Below are 22,148 nucleotides of genomic sequence, written 5' to 3' on the forward strand. Positions count from 1 at the left end.
GACATATGTTTCACTGATCTAGTTTCTTCTGGATGCTTTGAACCATCTACCACTTTTAATATGTTTATTAAATTATTTTATTGTATATTTGGAAAAAAAGCAACATCTAGGGGAAAAGAATAAAGCTAAGACTTCCAAAGAAACTAACTAAGGGGGGGATCATTCTCAATCCAAGCCATCATTCCCTGATGCTAATTAACACAAGCAAACCAAATCTTTTTATTTTTCAAGTACTTCCAATACTGGAAAGGAGAGAAGTTCAGCAGATGTGAAACCTCTTCAGCCATGGTACGCAGTCCTACTTATACCCTTCCCTGTACTATCTACAAAACACCCCCAAGAAAAAATGAATCTTGAACTCATCTTAATTCAGCTGACACATCTCAAGGACGGAGAGAAAAAAATGAGAAAGAGAGAGAGAAAAGCTGTCCTGGACCTGAAGAGGGAAATGCCCTGTTTCCATCCTGTGGCTGTCAAAGATGTGTTACAGGAGCACCACTATATTGTGTGTTGGGGGGGGAATAAGGTCAGATCGGCTGCCCTGGGAGCTTGGACAGAGAAAGAGGGTGCATGCAAGACTCCATGCAGACTTTCAAGGAGCAGTTCACCGGCCCAGGGAAAGACTGGCAGGAAAAAAAGGAATTCCTTCCTTCCTCCATAAACATCTAGTGGCTGGCTCAGCAGCATCATTTGCCTATTAGCAAGGTTATGTTCTAAAGAGTTACAGAAGCCTTTGAAGAAAGTGTAGACCCTGCTTACTAGGAATTAACGATTCAACTCCTGTAGAACAGATATAGAATCTAGACATCAACAGTTCTAAGACTTTGCTAACTTTCTTTTAGAAGGTATTTGCCATTTTTACCATAAAGAAACATAACATCAAGTATGAAACAACTGGTATATTTTTAAAAGCATTTCAGTTCCAAATTCATAATTCAAATCGAGCATGAAAGTGTGGCATCTGCCCCTATGGCAGGGGGAGTCTTTGTGAAAAAGGAGGACTTCCACATTTATCCTTCCTCAGCTTATAATATTATATATACTCAAAAAGCTGACTGAATAGAGGAAGTGAACAGATTTTCCTCTACTCTAATCTGAAACTCTTTGGAGTTTTTACTTTAAATTAAGTAGACTTTGCCATAAGGAAATTAAAAACACCTTTTGTTTTGCTCATCAGTTGGCTGACATTCTTGCTTGTAGCTTATGGCAATACAAATGGAAATAATTCCATGCATGATCAAGACAAAACTGTTTATCATCTCATTCCACTCTTTCTCCTAGAGTGGAAACATTCAAGCCAGCAGTACTGTATGGATTCAGGTCAAGCAAATCAAGCGCCATCCACAAGCAGAGCGCCCATCTCCACTCCAGCCAATTGCAAACCTAATTCCGCGTTCCTGAAAGCCACCACAGACAACTCGTTCGCCCTCTAGGCGCTAAAAAGAAAATCAGTATTTTAAGCTGAATGCTTAGAAAAGCTGTGCATTTGGAGTTAAAACTTTTCTAACCACGATACTGCTTCTGCTGTTATGTCTACTGATTCGCAGAAGGTAAAACTGCCCTCTACTGACAGACATAGTATATTCTTTTGCCCAACTGATATTACCTGACTTGAGCAGTTTTAGTTTGGAATAAAAAACGAGTTTGGACAGTATATGAAGGACAGCTAAGGAACTGCAGTACACATAGTCTACTCTGAAATTAAGGTTGGAGTCTCACCACAGGTGCCTACACTGGAGAAGGGCTGCATGGACCCAAACCATATTGGTATTGTGAAATACTGATACTTCTAAATCTAGTATAACAGCCACAGGTGGTCGTTTTAAGGACTGTTTTTTTTTTTTTTTTCTCTCTAATAACTGCTTGAAGCAAGACAACAGTGTTTTGCATATCAGTTCAGTTTCCATGGATTCTTTGAGCACGGCAAGCCTGGGTATTAGCTTTTCATACATTGGGTAACAACATGCTTAAAGCAGCTATCTGTTGTGTTCCACTTTAAGCTCAACTTCTTCCATTGAAGGGGTCTGTGAGCTGAGCCACTCGGAGCGACAAGTGGGAATGTGGAATGGCTGAGCAGGAACTGATAAAAGGACTAGTCAGAATGAGATGTTCCGAATTATTAATTTCTAGGCCTCTTTTTAAGATAGAGTTGAACAACGAAAATGAGGACAAAAGGAAACGTGTGCTTTGAGGAATGTGAAACTAACTGAAACACCTTCCATTGCATTTTCTAATGAAATTTTTGCTATTGTTATCATCTTCCATGAGTCTACAGAGTCCAGGCTCACAAGCACAGAAGATTAAGAATTGTAATGTTTCAATTTTTGTGTTGACAGGCTTTTGGCATATCTCTAGTAGACCAATTCACCACTCTTCCTTGCGCGGTGGACTGATGTGGACAAAAACTGAACACAAAACCACTATTTGACCTCTTTGAAGCTTGGGGCCAGACATCAGTTTTGCAGCCGCTCACACCTGCAGCAGTGCTTGGCTTGACTTTATGCACTCAGAAACATGTAGACATCTGGAATCATTCAGTACCCAGGTAGACAAATGGACAACCCTGCTTGGACAGGATGCTTCAAAGGTTGTTTGGTTTCAATAGTTTTGCTTTTTGATTGTTTGTTTTCCCCTAGAAAGAAATTTTGGCTCAGCAGAGAAGCTAAGGGTGAGACCAAGGCACAAATATATTTTGTTAGTTCTACAATAAAGGATATACATGATCAAGTCCAACTATTCCTGATAAACCTACTTTGACAGAAAAATCAATCACACAACAAAAATACCGCAGGCAGGTGTTTCAGCTGCATTCCAGCTGCAGATAACACAATGCAAGCAAAGATACTAAATGCAACCTGAAGAGTTATCTTTAAATGTATTTAATCAAATAAAATAAAACAGCACTGCTAGCCATCAATTTGAGTAATGCTTTTTCAACCATAATATGGAGCTTTGATTTCATTTATGAAATTTATTTTTCATCTTTTATGAAAAAGTAAGGTGCCTACAAAGATTATTTAATTTTATTACACATGGATTATTTCTCATGGAAGCCCTTGACAGTTATATTAAGACCTTTAAAATTTCATTTTCTCCTATCAGAATGGAAGGATAGCCATAGACTGAAAAATCAGATAGTGTCTACCATTAGAAAGGCCCCAATCAAAACTAGGCCTTCCACTGAATAAACAAAGAGTGAGTTCCCATGGTATTAATCAAACGGTTTTGCTTCCTGCTTTTCAGTAAAATACCATACTGACCCATCAGACATCAGCACAGGCTTTTCACTTGCTTACTTTGCTCTTTCCAGCAGTTTTATCGCTTCTTCTCTTCTTCCTTGGTCCAGGTATAGTACTGCAAGCTCCAGCAAAGCATTTGGAATTAGATAATGGTCATATTTTATCTTCTTCTCACTGAATTGGAAAAGAAATAGCATCAAGATCTTGAAATGATACATCATTTCCCTCATTTAACAGCTCCAAACACAAATAAATAAGAGATTAGCTAAGATCAGAAGGGGCAATCAATCTCTATTACACCACCTGTCATGTTCTCTATCCAAAACTACCTTCCGGGTTATTAAATGTGTATTTTGCAAAACCATGCTGCACAGTATGTTATTTCTCAGGATTATAAAACATTGCCCTTATTATCAGGGAAGAATTAGAAAAGGGGACAATATTATGAGCTCTATCCATGTGCATTGACAAAAAGAGATGCCGTTCTCTGCATGAGGTATAGAAGTTCCAAGTATAACTGTGCTGCCATCTGTCTCTGCAGACTGCATTTGGCTCTTTGGGCGCAGCTTCTTCATGACTGATAAGGGGGTGAGGGGGAAGCACTGATATCTCACAAATTTTATGCATGTATAGTCCCCCAAAATGAGGAAATATCCCAGTAAAGACTGCAGATTTGCAGTCCTTCTTTCTTACATGGCTAACACCACCGACAATTAAAATTGCGATCCCTTGACATCGAAGCAGGTGAAATAAATAGTAAAGATTCTGCAGTCCTCCCCCTTCTATTCATATCAACGTTTCCTCTGCCCTTGCTTAAAATGAATTGTTACAGAGAAATTCAGGAGTTCTCCTACACGCCAGCTATGAAAACTTACTTTAAATGGATGTAAGTAAAATGGTCTTCCGCCTCTGAGATCTTGCCCAAATGCTTGAGGCATAGACCCTTTAACAGTTTTATCACGCACTGGTCATCTGCTAGTAACTCTGTAGCTGCAAGGTGAAGTAAATGATGAGATGGCACATTTCAGAAAACCGTTCAGAGCACTGGAGAGTTTCCTACCTGCAGGGAAACTTACACAGGTAGGTATGAGTAAGATCTATTTACTGGAACACAGGACAGAAGGAACTAACTGGTTCACATAGTTTATTCAGTGCAGTTTCATGCAATCACAGACAAGCGCACATCATCCTTTTCATAAACTGACCAACCATTGTCTAAAGATTGCTGGGATGTTCTGTTCCCACCGCGCCAACTGAAAGGCTGTTCCACAATCTTATTGTTCTGACACCTAAAAACTCTTAGTTTCCACTTTGGAAATACTGAGGTCCAATTCATAATCTTTCAACCTTATGTCTTCATTGTTCTTCAGCAAATACAGCTCTTCTCCCTCCTTGACTCTTATCCGCATGACCTGTTCATAGGGAACAGTTTTATCAACTCTCCACCTTTCACTAAAGAAAATACGCCTAACTTTGCTGGCTTCAGTTGACGTTCCCTCATCTCCCTACAGTAACTTCTTCTCACCTGTTTCCCTTTCAGTTTGTACTTCTAGCCACGAGTACCCGAAATGACATATACTCAGTCTTACCAGTGCCTAGCTCAAAGTCATCACTAATACCCCTTTTCTATCAGGAAAATTTTGCATAGTACATTTTGAAAACATCTGTAATAATCTTCCCACGTTGGCAGCTTAGTTTTAAATTTATAAGCAAAGCTCATTTCCAACTCATGAAATACTAACTAATAAGAATTTCGGCAAAATATGTAACACCGCATTTTGGCCTACTGAATTTCACCCTGTTTCTGCAGTCCTCAAGATCACATAGTTCTTTCTCTTTCACTTCAGCTGATCAAATGCTGACCCACACAGCGTGACACAGTTGCTCCCCTTTGGGGTGTGCAGTTAGAGGCCTTGATCCTACCATTGGATATGCACTGAAAAATTCTTGCACCTACAGCAATACACACAGTCACTTCTATTGCTAAGTCCTATAGAGAAATCTACCATACTATCCATGCGTACCTCCAAAGCGAAACCCAGGGAAGACGACCAATGACTATTTGGAAAACAGAAGGACTAGGGAACAGGACAAAAGTTGATACACTAAGTATGTCCACAGTCAGATGGCTCAGGGCCACAGGAGAGTTTTACTTATTTCATTAGAAGAATAAAAAGCAGATCAATTGTCCCTTCTGGCCAATTTTCTACGAACACAATCCCACGTATGTATTTGCTCTACTTTTAACACATCCTGGAAAACTTGCCCTGGGTTACATAAACATTTAGGGATCCATCCTAGATATAATTAGGCAGATCAGATTTAGATTTCTAGATGCATTTCCAATAATTGACTTCCTTTGACTCCTTATTCTGTACAACACTAGTAATACACACATTTTCAAGCTCATAATTGTATAGTATTAGATTATTGCATTAAGAATCTAACAATAAGAAAAAATACAAGAAAATACAAGAAAATACAATAGTAAAACCTCAAACACTGTCAGGAAAGCATGATACCTGAAAATAGCAAGTCACTACTTGAAAATGGTAATACTTTAAATTGTTGATGTCTAAATTATATCACACTTTTTGACCACATGTCCTCACAGCGTTTCACAAAGATGAATCAACCTCAGAAAACCCCTGCAAAAAGTTAGCCAGCCTTACTCACAATTTACCAGCTAGGAAAAAAATAAACAGAGTAATAAATCACTTACGCAAAATAATGTAGCCAAATGAGAAGGTGAAAGAGACTTTGTCAAAAGCTTTCTTTCTAAGATGTTACCTTCACTGCAAATACTTTTCTCCCGTCTTTTTCAAAGAATTAAAAAGGAGATAGCTTAAGCCACTCTTTCAAGCAATGCCTTCAACTCTAAAAGAATACCTGTGTAACACATGGACCGTGCACAGGAAGGCTGCAATGCAGTGATTTAACCTATAGGTTGAATGAGCTTGGTCCTTTTGCAGGAAGGTAGTACATAAGAAGATCACATATTTAGTAAGAGGAAACTTTGTGAGGCAGGCTGTGCATTCCCCCTATGGGAGTGTGGTTGTACTCCCATAGGAGCTGGGGAAGATTGGCAAGAAATTAACAGCAGTTAGCTCTCTCATGGATGGCTAATTACCAGACTGACAGAAGACGCTGTAGCAGAGCCTGTTCTAGTTCCATACAATCCCCTTGCTTGTGCTAGAGCTCGTTCATAGTACAAAGGAAGTCTATCCCTGATGTCCTAGCTTTCTACAGCATACCACTGACATACAAACACCATTCAGCTCTCCAAGGTTTGGTTGTAAGTTGACAGCATTTTTAAAACAAGAGTGATATTTTGCCTCCTTCCATTTATCCTTCAGAACTGAAATACAGTGTCTGACGATAATGAAACTTTCCGATCCAAGTGATCAAGTCAATGTATATGCTAATTTTGATCTTTTAAAATTAATACATACAGCAAAATAAACAGGCCTTTGATACACATCACAGTATTCTTCTCATATCTCTGCAGATGTAAAACAGCTTGTTACCATTTTAAGTTATTGCTATACTTAAAGAGGAAAATTATTCCTATCTGCATTAACAGTTTATGGTTTCATAATCTGTCTTCCGCCTATGATTAGATTAACTTTAATAATGACACTTCCTCTTTATACACAGATAGTTATCTTTAGCTATCCCATTGTAAAATACTTGCTTAAATCATATCACTGGTTACCTGAACTTCTTGCCAATTCTGTTTCTGCTTCAATTAAAGTCTCTAACATTCCTTCTGTTAAGTCTGGGCATTTTCCAATTACAGCATAGCCATTCCAGATATACATCATTTCCTAGGGTCAGGGAGAGAAGACAGCATCGTTAATTATGGTACTAGATAAATGCAGTTATCAAACACCTCAGCTTATCTCTATCTATGGTGAGAAAGTTACAAATTCCTTAACTAGAAACTCAGTTTGTCAATATATATTTTCATTGTAACTGAAAACCAGTTACATTCATTTCAGAGCAAGTTAGTCCTGGAAAACACCTAAAGGGCCACATACTTCACACAACACCAAGGAGGATTGCTTGAACAGACCACTAACACTAACTCGCTCAAAAATAAAGGCAAATACCAACATGACGAACAGACTTAAAACCTGAACGCCTCATGGATAACAGTCCCTTGATTAAGGCCTCCTCTTGTTTTTCAGTTCTAATCTAACCAGATCGGTAATAAATAACACAGTCATAATGTATTACTTCCATAGAAAAATACAAAACCTCAGAATTTCAAAACAAACTAACCAACCATCAAACAAAAAAACCCCAATAATCTTTGGGTCAAACTTTAAACCAACCTACAGAAGTCCCTCTAATAAATTTTTCAGGTTTGTTTGAAGTTCCCTCAGAAAATAACATCTTTCCTCTTCAACTGTAAATGTTTTCCAGAGTAAATTCTATCAAAAGCTATTAGTTTAATTCCTATTTGTAACTGGGGTTCTCCGTTACAATGCATCACCAGACCAAATGTATTGAGATGCCCATTGCTATTGGCACTCACAAAGCTAACCAGGGAAACAGTACAGAGACCTGCTACAGGTCCTCTTGACACGTGTTTTTGTTCTGTTTTTGTTTGTTTTATAAGACCTGGTATGTATTTAACAATTTAAAGCTTCTCTATAAAGTTCCTGTACAGAATAATTGAGTCCAGAACCATAAGCTGTCAGGATAGAATAGACAAGACAGTGTTTTAACTCCAACCACGTTTGAGACCTCTCTCCTCTCCGCAAGTCCATTCACAGTGAAAAGAAACAAAAGCACGAGAAACAATAGCTCAGTTAAGATTCGCCACCCCAATTCCACATGTCCTCAGTGTTTTCATCTGTTCAGCTGCGGCAGCTGCTGCCTCTGAAATGCAACTGCAGGGAAAACACAGACTGTAGCGCCCCCACCACATCACAGAAAGCCTCTAGCAGAGAAAGCTGCTCTGCCAATAACCCTATTAGAACAGCCAAACCAACACTCAGGTGTGTACGTTTCTCACTCTCCGCAGTTTCTGAAACCTGAAAGGCAAATCAAACTAACCTAATTATTTCTCTCATTTCAGTCTTAAGAACTTAGTGGAAAGTGGCCTCTAAGTGAATACCCATCCTATACTGTAATACATCCGCAAGAGACTAGATTTCCATAAGAAGCACTGTGTCACACACCCAGCTTGTGGGCTGAAAAATCACTGCTCACTGGCATCTCCAGGAAAATTTACTTGTTCCAGCATTTTCTCAAAGAATATATGTTATTATCCATCTGTTTCTCACACATAACGGCTCAAAGCACTGCAAACGTTAACCCCACTGTACATGGGAAACCTGTGGAGCCGAAATCTTTTCATGTTCTTTTACTCATTCTTTGTAGATAGATTTTTGTAAATGCACTGTGTACTAGGCAATGGGCACCTTATGAAGCAGTTTTGCCTGGCCATGGCAAACTTCCCAGCACTACAGGCACAAAAAAATCAACAATATAGAATAGTTTTCTGGACTGGCCAAAAAGAATTGGCTGTATTTCATCCCGCCACCCATGAGGTGCTCTGGAGAGCACCAAATTGCAAACGTGCACGGGCACGTAAGTAGACACTTACATGCAGTCCCTCAAATCTTGCTCTGTTTCCTTGATTTTTTTTTTTGTTCACTTGTACCTTAAAGTCTTCATTTAGTAGTGTCAGTAAATGACATACATGACAGAAGAGACCCAGGGCATTGTTCCTCAAAAGGTAATCAATGAAAAAGCTGTTAAAGGCATTCTAGTCTCAAGCTGGAATAACGGGTTACACATGCAACACATTTATGTGTGACAAACAGCTGGCTTAATTCCCTGTGGCTGGTGCATGTCCCAGTTTTACAAAATTCCTTGCATTCATTTGGCTTTGTTCTGTGAACATTCCAGTCTCTTGCAGAGGTTTTACCTTAGAAACATGGAAAGATACTATTATAATTATCTCATTTTCATTTCCATTTTATAAATTAAAGAACAATTATAATAAGGGAGAGGGGAGAATATTTCTAACTCACCAAAGGTGGGACTGGCAAAGGAATAGGGTTTGAAGAAAGATACCGTCGAGCTTTACGAATAGCAAACTTTTCCGTAGGCAGTGATTTCCCTGCAATTTTCAGTTTCAAACTGGGAACGCTTCTGATGTTTAAAAAGGAAATGAAAATAAATTTTACTCTATGAACCTCTGGGAAAAAACATTCAAATTATAAAAAAAAAAACAAATTGGAGAGCGCTTATAAAAGCTGTTACACACTGAGTTATTGCTATGTCTGGGGAAGCAGGGCAACGCATATTCATCAAAGCTGTCTTTAGGCAGTGGATGCATACCTCTTCAGACATCCTCTCTAATCAAGCAGGAGAAAGAGGGATGCTACTCCCCAGAGTGAATAAATTAGATGAGCCTAAATTATTACAACTCTGCACTGATGCACAATAAGGCCCATTTCTTTCACAGACTAAGAAAGAGAGAAGCTAAGTTTTGTCCGCCTTCCTCCCATTCTCCCAGAGACTAAACTAGTTCACTTCATAATGGACCCCAAATCAAATTAAATCTGCTTGTAATGATTAGATAAAATATGAAAGGCCTGAAAAGTAACAATATATTGTAAGTACATAAAAAGTGATACTTACGTTTTACAGAAAAAATTTAAAAATACAAATTAATTAGGTTTTTTTGGCCCAGCAAAATTCAGGTATTTTTGAGCTTAAACATTACAACCAGATTTAATTTACTGTGTCAATAGTGCATATATTCACTTGCACTTTTAACTAATTCATATTCCTCTCAGATCCGGTCCCAAGAATCAAATTGTATTGATGTTGTCTCCAACAGTCATTACAGGAGGCACACGTTTTGTAGCATAATCCATTTAAGGCTTTGAGATCTTATATGACACTGATTAAAGGAAATAACTGAAAAAGCACGTGAATATTATATACTACAGCAGCAGCCACTATATGGCTGATATAACTAATATCCTGCCTCCAAAGTATTTCTGGATCACCGGAAAACCGTCGTCTCAATTCAGGGTCCACATAAATCTACTGGGAATGTTTCACTCCTCAGTTTCTTGCCAATTCAAATGCTATTTGTACAGATCTTCCTAACTGCACAATCAGTAATTTTTCTCCCTCTCTTCCCTCAACACTTTGGCTTGAAAGGATAAGAAAATGATTACTGTCATAAATGGGAATGAGCAAATTTTACCTAAATAATTCAACTTCATTGTCTCCAAAAGGATTGCAATCATCTGGTCCAAACATACTGAGGTAGGCAGCTTTCATGTAAATGTAGGTAGCCTGCAAATGCAATCAAGAACATCTGTACAGAAAAATGAATTGACATCATCACCATTATTGATGAAAAGAACAAAATAGCAACAAAGAAGAAGAAGTTACTGCTTTCGCTTGCCAGCAGAAGTAATTCTACAAAATTTTAGGCAGAAAAATCTGCTTTCAAACACTGGTTCCAGTATTTCTGAAAGGGGAGAAAAGCAAATGATGAGGTTTGGGTTTTTGTTTTTTTTTAACCACGTATGCCTTTGTTTTCTTTGTACCAGCTTCTGTTCACATTCCAAGAACAACTATACAATTAAATATCATGCTTGTGTAGAGTGAATTTTTTATTATCCTCAAGAAAACACACTAGAAAAATTATGAAAGGGTCACGTGCAGAGAAGAAAATAATACATATGGTCTGTGTGTCCAGTCACAACTTGGTAGACTATGTCAAATATCAAGTCCTAGAGAGCACCAAAGGGTTTTTAAAGGGCCTCAAGACTTCAGATTATGAAATATACTGATCTCATAGGGATTCCTGAGCAATCATATATTCAGAAACCAAGGAAGGAAAGCAGCAGAGGACAGGACAACATTTGGAACAGTTGAGAATAACAGTTGGTGAATTCTTGAGTATTGATTTAAGGAGTACATAGTAACTGTAAGCTTCAAGAGCATATTTTAAGCTGTGATTCTTTATTTACACCAGAATCAAACAGTCCATATGTGTGGCCATCATTTACTTATTTGTTACTATTTTGCTCCTATCATATTGCAATGTAGGTTACCTATTAATACAGAAGCGGAGATGCTTCCTAAGACCCCTGAAATATACTATAAAACTCTACACATAATTTAAAAGCACATACATGTTAATCCTACAGTGTTTCAGGATATTAAAGCTTTTAGTTAAGTAGCGTTCCCCTCCTAAACAACACTTCCATAGAACTACTCGGACTAATACGTCTGGGCATCCTATGGCTTAATGCAATGCTGGAATCCTTCGGGTTATAAGGAGTTCCTACCGTAGTTTTTATTCTAAGCAGGAACACTGCAAGAGTTTCTCTCACCCGGCTGTTTTGAGCTTCTGTCAATTTTGGTTGCATTTGGCCAATATATTCAATACTGTAATAGAATAAACAGACAGAGATACCTCTCCTCCCACCACACACACAGTGTGATCACGTTAAGAAGAAAAATTAATCAACATCCGATAAAAACCCCATTCCCAGGACCTTCTGACGGATTTCCCTGGGGCTCACGTGAAGATGGAGGAAAGAAAACCACCAGGGTTCTGGACGGGAGAACTTCTCTCTTTCAGATGTACGAGGCAAGGTTCCTCTGCTTATTTCATTTATTACCTTAGAGGCACCATGGTGGCTAGCCTCGCTCATCACCAAAAGAACCTATATCCAAAAAACGGCAACTTGCCACTAATTGCAGTGTGTTGACTATGGGACCAATCAACCCACAACAGAGCATCTTTAACAGGCTGCTCTTCAACTGCCAATCAGGCCCAAAACATCTGTTTTCACAGAAACTGTTTAGATTTGTGTATTTGCACTTCACATCGTTTTGTAAGAGCTACAGCAGACCAGGTTTTGTTTTACAATCTTCGCTCAGTTCAAAGCTATAAAAAGTCAAGTCAATATGATCAAAAGTTAATAGATGCTACAGGGCCTTCCGCCCTTTGTTAAATATTTTGTTACTGTTCCACTTAACTTACCTTTGACCAAGTGTTTTCTTTGCTTAGCAGATCGGCATAAAAGAAAGCCATCTTCCACTGGCGCTTGTAGGTGAAGCACCACATAAGCTCCCAGTAACACATGTGATGAAACTGCTTCCAGTATTGCTGAGCCTCGCAACATTCTTCATACCTATTAACTGCCTGCACAAAGAGAATTTCAAACACAACCCTAATTACCCGAAAAGGCACACACAGCAGCATTGTAACAGACACTGAGACTCCATGACCCTGGCTCCTGCAACTTCCAAATCAGTCAGAGCCCAGTATCCCCCCCGCCAAAATCATGTTTGTTGGCCTCACATAATAGGATGAGACCCAGTGCTCCAGTCATCCTGGTGTTATCAAGTTTACCCCTCCCACAGACTCCCCACTTTTGGGAGTTACATTCAGTCCTAAGTGCAGGAAAAATGAGTGTTTGTTCCTAGAGAAATTAAGAAACTAAAATCAGAGGAAAAACACTCAGCTGACATTTATTGTCATAGCTCCAAAGACTTCAAGAGAGTTACAACACTGCACACCAGCTTTCTCCCTATCTCAAAATATTTTGGATACGTATTCTTCAACTCTCCAATTCCTTTAAGTCTTATGTAACTCTCCATCCAGACCGAAGGCAAAGGAATACCACTGGATGGTATTAAAGGCAGCACTCACTCCAGGATAGAGAAGACAATGAAAAAAACTGTGTCACTAATACTGCAGGATTAAGTTACCACCAGAAATTTAGAAAGGTAGCAAAAGGAGCTGGTCAAACTGTTCAAAATTGTTTTCAAAATTCCTATTTGTTATTCATGAACTATAAATTACAAATAAACCAAAGCCATAGGAAGCACTACCCAAAGAGGAAACATTTTCTCAAAGAAGTTTTTCTAAAGCTTTCAAGACTTGCTTTTCCAAGAGCAAAAGGATGACTTACCGCATCAATATTACCCTTCAGTGTTTCTATCCTGCCTGCAAAAAACAGGAATATGGCTCCCTATAAAAAATAAAAATATAAGCATTTTATAACAAAGATCTAGACTGTATGGTCAGCCTGAAAATTGTTATTTGGCAGCGAAACACTAAACAATCATACCAAACTAAATTATGATTCATTTTACCTTTGGATAGCGAGCCAAGTAAGGCTTAAGTAGTCTTTCTGCCTCTTCAACATTTCCTTTTCCTGTCCCTAGATTGCATAAAAAATGCAAGTGATAAAAATAGGAAAAAAAAAAGTACAGGAGGAACAGTACTGATTAGCCATCCTCACCTGGCCAACACATAAATTCCTCTCTCTAACGGCAGTGAGGCAAAAATACAGGTTGGTGCTGCACTAGCCAGGCATAAAGGAAAGAAACACATGAGGACCAGCATGGAATGGAGTAAAGATCCACTGTGCAAGAGTGAATGACTTCTGCTACTGTGAAGAGCCAACATTCAGGAAGACCCCCGACAACGCTGTACTTAGGAACTTGAAAATTTGCTTATGCATAGACCAACAGCATTGTAGAATGCTCTACAAGAAGATGACAGGGAGGAATATTCCCTCCATGGGAAGCTATCACCTCCCGAAAAAGACAGAGATGAAAAATAAACACGAGCAAAGTATTCAGGAAGTCATCATTTATAACCATTATTTTTAACATCCCAAATAATGCACCTGACTAGAGAAGATAGTTCTCATGACTTATTTTGCTGTCCCCATCTTCTCCTTTCTTCTATATTAAGCCTCTGTCTTGAAGATTAAGACATTCTCCTCACTTACAATCACTGTTGTAAAATCATCCACAAACGAGTTATCCACAAATTAGTTTAATCTGGTCCTGAACAACCAATTCACCAACAGATAGGTGATGGAATCACCTTTTTCCCTTCTGTGTCCCACAAAGAACTAATCAAATCAAAGAGTAATTATAAACAGTCTTACCTAACACAAAGGTCATGAAAGTATGATAGCAAAGCAACAGCATGGTACACAGCACCGACCTAAAGCTGTATGATGATGCTCCTTCTTGAAGCTGCAGCAGACCATGCTCCTGTGCAAATAGAGATGCAGAAGACAAAGCATTGAAAAATAAGCAAAGTCGTATTTCGCTAGTTTGATAACTTCCGCAGCATCATCTGTAGGCTGCTCACTCACCAAATGCCAAAAATGAACAGATATAAATTGCTTATATAGTAACCAAAGATAAAAACACACTAACAAAATTATCTTTTTCATGGAGTTACCGCTTGGCTTCTGGAAAATATATGTGACAGAGGAGCAACTTGGGGTTTATTACATGTTAACATAAGAGAATGTGAGACAACTTATTATCATCATCCAAATGCTGTTAAACATCATTCCAGAAATAACAAACACAAAGAGTTTTGAAATGCCTGACAACTAGCATGTATCACCATTGTGCACTGTATCCACGTTTGTTGTTATTTACTGCCCAAGAAAGTTAAAGACATCAAGAAAAAAAAGTGTGACTAGCAGGACAAAGGATAATAGGGCAAAAGGATGCTTGTAAGTATATTAAGAACAAAAGAAGCCTTAGCAATGATGTAGGCCCACCACCCCAAGTAGAAAAATGTGATGGAAAGAAGTCGTGGCAGTCTTTGGAAAGAAGTAGAGCAATCGAGTACAACACTGCATCATGTTCAGTGAGAGCAAGAGAGAGAACCAGTGCTAGAGATTTAAAGTTCCTGTGGCAACAGCATTTAAGACCCCATTCTAGGCCTGCTTCCACGGTATAAATAACACAAACGTAAAGATGTAAATGTATGAAACAGGAGAGCTGCCTACCAGTGAATATGCACAGTAAGATGTCCACTGTGTGCCGGGGCAAATTCTGTTTAAATTATAGAATGACCGCAATGGAAAATTATTGGAACGTAATGTACGTGCCTATAAGGATATCCACTCAAATGAGCTACACTATAAAGAGCAACTCTGAGGGATGTTTATTGGAGCCACTGTGGAAGGTATCACAGAGAGTTATCAGAGCATGATCTGAACATAGATTTTCATCTTTTGTGTGTCCTTGATGACAGAAGGGTGTTACACTGCATGACCTTTACCACTTGCTCTGTACACCCTGAAGCCTGCAATCGCATTCTAGTTTTGGTCATACATGTACATTTTCACATACTAGTGTAGTTATTTGTTTCCACATGAATGCAGTTACTTTGTGTTTTAATAAAGTTTAATTTATTGCACTAATTACCGTTACGGGGAAAGGGACCGTTAACACACAAATCTGCAGGTCATTTAGTCTGACATCTGGACAAAATAATGAAAACATTGACTTGCATTTCACTTCAGAAGAATTACAAAATAGGAAAATCATTACTGAAAACCAGCATGATTTTAGGGAAATCAAGCTCTAGCAAATAAACCTAGCTTCATTTTCTGCTGAGAGTTAAAGTTTGACTGATACAGGTGACTAACAAAAGATGATAAATTCGCCTTCTTTAAAGTGCCTAGATTAACAAAACAAACATACGGTTAAAAAAACAAACAAGCAAATATATGATTAAAAAAAAAAGTAGCACTACAGCACTACAAGATAGCAATAAGACAAAAGATTCTGTGGAATAAATTCTGGCAGAAAAAATTTCAAAGTATATTTTTCAAGTGAAATACCCCCAGCCTGAATGTTTCAATGAGCCATTAAGGACATCAGTACGAGGTCTTATGATGTTTGACATCTTCCATATAATGTAAAACTACGTAGAAAATGGTTGCTGATCACATTTGTGAATAGCACAAAGAACGACAGATAAGCAAGTGCTACTAGTTATTAAGAGCAATTTGCCAAGCTGATCCCAATTATGTATTTTAATCCCAAAAATGCATTTTAACATTGCTGAACACAGAGTTATTATCTCTATGAACAATGAATGCAGACCATATCCACCCCCTGCAGGACTGTGTCCTGGAAAGCAATAACCATGAAAAGGATCAAGAACACTGCCCATTCACCGGACGAGAGGGCTGCAAACCTGGCATGCTTTAGCCGAAGTTCTCAAACTGAGTATATGCACAGCTTTGGGAAGCCCACTCGGCAAGTTAGGTCACTCTGAGTTATGTCTACAATCCTATTTTATCCTTTACAGTTATTATAGAATGCTTATTTTTCACTGTTACTTGAACACAACAAACTTGCTATATTAGAGTAACAATGCAATCATAGACACGGTCTGAAAAAATAAATAAATTATCATGAACGTTTACTTGTAGAAAAGGCTGCAACAAAATTTCTCCCAAAAAACCTCTTGCAAACTGCTGCTGTTATGATGAGATCACCAGTAAAGTGGGATCATGAAGGGTGAAGCTGGGAAACATGTTCTAGATACCAGTTTTAGTTAGCCTGTCTCCCTGGGCTCTCTCTGGAGCCGGTGGAGATGGATGTATTCCACTAAGGAGCAATTCCGCACAGAAGCCTAAGTCAGACATTGTGAATCACCTTTTCAAGCGTCTACATTTTTTCACATGGAGCCTACGGAGATTCGTCAGCTAACCTAAGCTAAGTGAGGTGTCATGAGGCAACACTATTACACCCATATAATCTTCAGTAGGGATGAAACCGAGGATCTCGCTATCAAAAGCGCAAGCAGCTATTACTTGAGCTTAAGAAGTAACTCAGTAAACAAACTATACTCACTGGTGTCACTCACTAAGGGCATATATTATGTGTAATTGCTAGGACACACCTTCTGACACACACAAAAATACCTCTCACAACTATGCCACAGATGATACAAGCAATCCCAAAACACCAGGACTGTGCTTCCAAACAAAGTCTATTACAGGGCATATTGCTATCATATAAAACAGATGTTCAGGCAACAAGCATTAGTAATTTCTCCAAAATAATTAAATGACATATTAATATATACTTAGTTTTTCTATTCACACAAGATTTAGGTTACTCTAAAGAGCATCAGGTAATAACACAGAGCTGGAAGCAATGACACACTTTTCTCACAGACAAATGTTGTAATCCAACATGACAAACCTTATCTTTCTGTGAAAGTTAGTCACAGCACCCCATGCCCTTTTAATTCCCACTGCATGACAGGAAAAGCAATATGCCAGTGGTTTGAATCGTATTCCAGGAACTCCAAAGTTCTGTCATCGAGGACTCCCCACGGGAACGGTGGGGATGCACACAGTGAGTGCGGAAAGAACAAGGACGATGTTCAAAATTATTATTAGACAATGTACAGACTGCTTCATACCTATGTCAGCTGTGACTAAAATCACTCTGCTTTCCTGAAGTAAAAGCTCTCCAGCGATACTTTTAAGTCATCTTTTTTAACTAGGGTTCTTCATAAAAAAAGCAAAACAAGATCAACGTTCATATGCCATGACTTGATCACATTACTTCAGGCTTAGCAAATATGACGGATGTTACTACTAGCTTCTATGAAGAGCTGACTAGCCAAATTGGAAGAGAGGGCATTTGAATGCATCCACTGAAATAATTTCAGATTTAACTTTCATTTAAAATTTACAGAAAAGACCAAAAATGCAAATCAAAAAGATGTCTAGTGGGAAACTGGAATTCAATTTATTTCAAACTGAGACATCAAAAATATGCTTCAGTTCAACTGCTTTGGGAAAAACACACTCCTACATCAAACAGTATAATTTAAAAGAAGTTGGTTCTATCCGAAAAATCTCCTGCCTTTCCCTGAAATCACGCTGTCAGCTGACCCTCTGCCAAACTGCATGTAACATACAGAGGGTTAATGTCAAACTTTTATGTGGTTGAGCAGCACAGTATTTGTAGTATACTATAAAATAAGAACAACAGTAAATATTAGCCCGAGACCTAGCAGAGGGTCAGTAAGAAGGGCTGGATGTTTTGGGAGAACGCAGAAGTGATGGTGCAAGGATTCTTGAGATCTTGCAGCAAAGGGCAGTCACTGTTAAACACACGAAGTGTGGATGGGACACCTTCTCCACCTACCACCTGGTGAACAGGGCAGGCAAGCCTCTCCAGTTAGAGCACAGTGTAGCTGCCTCTGTGCAACGTATACCTCAGCGCACAAAGAACTTCTCATGAAATCAGGCAAAACTACATTCCTGTGCCTTGAACCTCAATACCCAAATGCAGGGCTATGCCATTAAACACAAACAAGCCCCTTGTTTAGCTAATGACACAGGGGAAAAGGGACCTTGAACAGTGAGAATGGCACAACTGGCACATCTTGTAGCGGCCTCAAGCTATTTTAATACTTTCGTGATCTACCCTACCCACTGTTTTGAGATTCCAGACTGCTGTTGACTGTGCTGTCCACAGTGCCCGCAAAAGGCTTAGGAAGTAATCAAGCTCTGGGCATGTCCTCATTTACTAGCAGACATAACACGTCTGAGAAACAAGGAGAGTCCCTAGGGGCAAGTCTGCTGGCTTCAAGACAGATTAGCATTGTGGAAGATATCCCAATGCAATTTTATATCCAGTTTTAGTAAGCACATAACCCACAGCAAAGCTGTCCTCCAGTGCACTACAGCTCTCTCAGGTAAACTACAAGCTGCTCAAGGCACTAACGATGGTGCTCTCATGTTTCAAACAGCCTGATGCTCACCATGAGCATTTAATTGAAAAGATCAAATGATCAAACACAGACATATTCAGAATTCCTTTCTTCCAGATGGTGTGCACGTAACACACACACGCTCCACCTCCGACTCTGCTACTGTTTTTTTCACCTTCAAACCCCTTGTCTGTACTGCAGGGGACAGCTTCCTCTTGCAAGCTTTGGAAAACCACCACTGGAAAGGATTACAAACGCAACTGCAATTTTGGTTCTGGCTTTGGGCATCTGACTGACTAATGTTAAATGCAGAAAGACTTTTTTAGGATGTTAAAATAAATGACTATCAGTGAACTTTGACCCATGTTGTCTAAAATATTATTTTCTTTATGGTGTGGAGAAAAGAAGTTTTTGCTTATATTTACGGTAGTCTAGGTCAAGCTTCAGTCAGTTACCAAAAAACTGGAACAAGAGCTGACTCATCAACGCAAATTTTAGCCCACTCACAGCCATATAGTTCAAGAAATTAAATTAAGAGGGAAAATTGTAATCAGCAGTAAAAAAAGATGAGTGTTCTCCAAAGTAGCCTCAAAACTCGCCTGATATGTGGATTACCCTTACGTTTTCTAGGTGAATATTTTGCTCTTTGTTTTCATGGTTGACAGGTATGAACTATTCAACTTTTACATGCCAGTTTTACAGGCAGTAGAGGTAAAACTGGTTAACTTCTGGGAATTTCCAGGTTCTAATCCACACTCTGCCAAAAGCTCCTTGCTTTTTAACAAGACACTTTATTTTCAGATCTAAGATCCTTCCTGTAAACTAGTAAAACAGTGATGACACTAACCCACCTGTCACCGAAAGGTGCAGCTCTGATTAAGGAAATACACGTTTCTCCTTGAAACAGGTTTTGTAAACAGGAAGCTTTTTATAAAAGAGTTAAGTTTTAAAATGTTTGTATAGCTTTTGCCATGTTTGCAGGACATTAAATACTTATCTTACCCAGCATTTAGGAGATAAATGTAACTAGTAGATTAGGTTAAATATACCATGTTTTCCTAATCCAGGAACCCAACTGTGAGTGAATCTCATGTTCTGGTGGTAGAACCAGAGAAAAGGGCAGGTAAGAGGTATCAAGGTCAAGATGTAAATAATTTCCATCAATTTTAATATCCTGTTTTGAAACAACAAATATGCAAAACCTAGCACAGCAGGAGTATCTCTTTCTGTGTATCTGTCCTGCATTATACCTGACGTTCACATGAGTTTGCTGATGTGTCATTGCTAAACCTCTGTCCTCTACCACATGCACAGACAATATTGGTCAGACCTATTACTCTTCATGCAGAGATTCTGGGGAATTTAGGTGCCACATTCAAGTTACCAGTTGCTAAAGACATGGAAGGGGAAAAAAAAAAAAAAAGAGAGTGAGAAATGAAATTGAAAGTCTTTTTTTTTTTTTCCCCCTTCCCTCCAACTGGATGTCATGCAGGAATATGTCAGGGACATTCAGATAATGTGAAGACTGTATAATTTACTAAAGACTAAGAATATACATTTGGCTACGGCTTTCTAAGTACAAGTATACATCAAACACCAGTAAGGAAAAATAAATGAAAATATTAAATGCGTCAATATCATCGTATTAGCCGTTTGCCTTCTATCACGTTTCAGCCTTCCTCACTGAATCACCATCTTTGAAGTGTAATAGTTTGGACAGAAACGTAAAAGAAAACTGAGCTGCATAAAGCATCAATGCCAACAATGAGCACACTGCAATACCAATCGGAGTATTTCTGACTGTTACAGTTAAAGTGAGGAAGGAGAGAGAAATTCCTGTCTCCATTTTTTAATGAGTGAGGTAAAAGGAATATTTATTTCATATTTACCTTGTTTCCAGAAAATCCAACAAACTCCAGTAATCTCAAAATTCGTGCAGGAAACATGGACAATGTCTACCAAAAGAAATGCAACAGTTATGCAGTAACAGCTTTCACTTCCCAGTTGCAGGTTGCCTGATACAACTCTTCCAAATGCACAGAATAGTCAATAAAAATCACTAAAAACGTCTTTACATGTCTGAGGATTTCCTGTGTAAATGGAAATACAACTGATACATTTTACACATGATTGAAGCAGAAGTATCAGTTTCCCATAGGTCTCCGGCATCTCTCTCTAACAGTCCCTGCACAGAAATATGTTCTGCACAGCACATGCTCAGCAACTCCAGTACTTCTGGGATGTTTCAGAAACACTGGGTGCATACCACACCACAGTACATGTTTGTTGTGTGTGTGCAGTAAATCCAACACTTGGGCATGTGTCAGACTCATATGCAGTAAGGAAAGCATTTTCTGAAAGCATTAGTTCCACTGTATATGAATATATGTATACGTGCAGCACTCCAGCTCAATAGGTGCAATCAGACTGTAGGTTCCCCAGACTTCCAAGACAAGTACATGACTGTACTCTGCAGTCATGACTGCGATTCATGTATATGTAAAGTCCTGTGTATAAAACTAACAGCAGCTCAAAATGATGCTGTTTACTGCATTTTGCAGAGTTTACTTACTCCTACTTACACTTAGCACCCTTCAATGCAAGTCGTCAGGTCCCACAGACTTGTATGTATTCTGTTTGTACAGATGGTCCCCAACTCAACTCTGCTCTACTATCAGAGGTTTGCAGCCCCCAGTTTCTCCCTAAGTTGTAGTGAAAAGGCAAATGGAAGCCAGGCACAGGCATCTGCTGCTCCTGCGTGAGGCTTCCCCCAGCCAGCAGTCCCTTCTTGCAAGACTACTCCTCCCCTCTCCCCCAAAACAGCTCCCAGCACTGGTCAGTCACTTGGTTAATGAACTGGCTGCTGTTCTTGCCGCAAACGGAAGCTGGGCACAGACACTCAAGCTATACCATCAAAGAACATGCCCTTAGTCCCTGCCAGATGAGATCATTTCTCAGTTTTTAATTGCTCCATGAGGATGTGCAGGTGGGGCTGCACACACACAGAGCTGGACTGCCCAGGTTATGGGTAGCAGGTTCACTCATTATTTCTAAAGCGTATTACTATCTGATGTTGTTAGACCGGAGACCGGGATCCTGCAAGTATCGGCACACATACCTAATTTTAACCTTATCATTATTTTTTACTGATGTCAGTGGAACTTCTCGGGTATTTAAGTTAACAACGTTTTCAGGAGTTTGCTGGACTTCCTCTAAAGCAAAGAACTGCTAGTACATACCAAATTAAATGCTCCAACTCCAAGCTTTACACCTCCTTCAAAATGAAGATGGTTCTCCCCTTTGACATAATGTGGAGACTGCATGAGACTGTCCAGCTCCCTGAAAAT

At 39.0% G+C, this 22,148-nt stretch overlaps 1 protein-coding gene across 7 annotated transcripts in view; it reads right to left on the reverse strand.

The window, feature by feature from the left end:
• The window catches only part of TTC39A (tetratricopeptide repeat domain 39A), a 53,624-nt gene that overhangs the window by 8,462 nt on the left and 23,014 nt on the right, over positions 1-22,148 (reverse strand). For all 7 annotated transcript variants that reach the window (XR_011142608.1, XM_068953102.1, XM_068953103.1 and 4 more), the window contains 11 exons: positions 22,041-22,140; positions 20,691-20,756; positions 14,198-14,306; positions 13,392-13,459; positions 13,208-13,267; positions 12,274-12,435; positions 10,477-10,568; positions 9,287-9,407; positions 6,955-7,066; positions 4,115-4,229; positions 3,297-3,413 (listed from right to left, as the gene is read on the reverse strand). Coding sequence is in view for 6 of the 7 variants with exons in the window: in XM_068953102.1 (XP_068809203.1) it covers positions 3,297-3,413; positions 4,115-4,229; positions 6,955-7,066; positions 9,287-9,407; positions 10,477-10,568; positions 12,274-12,435; positions 13,208-13,267; positions 13,392-13,459; positions 14,198-14,306; positions 20,691-20,756; positions 22,041-22,140 (1,122 nt within the window). In the remaining variant the exon portion in view is untranslated. The remainder of the gene's footprint in view (positions 1-3,296; positions 3,414-4,114; positions 4,230-6,954; positions 7,067-9,286; positions 9,408-10,476; positions 10,569-12,273; positions 12,436-13,207; positions 13,268-13,391; positions 13,460-14,197; positions 14,307-20,690; positions 20,757-22,040; positions 22,141-22,148) is intronic.

The sequence above is a fragment of the Struthio camelus genome, chromosome 8 (genome assembly GCF_040807025.1).
Source record: "Struthio camelus isolate bStrCam1 chromosome 8, bStrCam1.hap1, whole genome shotgun sequence".
Taxonomy (NCBI): domain Eukaryota; kingdom Metazoa; phylum Chordata; class Aves; order Struthioniformes; family Struthionidae; genus Struthio; species Struthio camelus.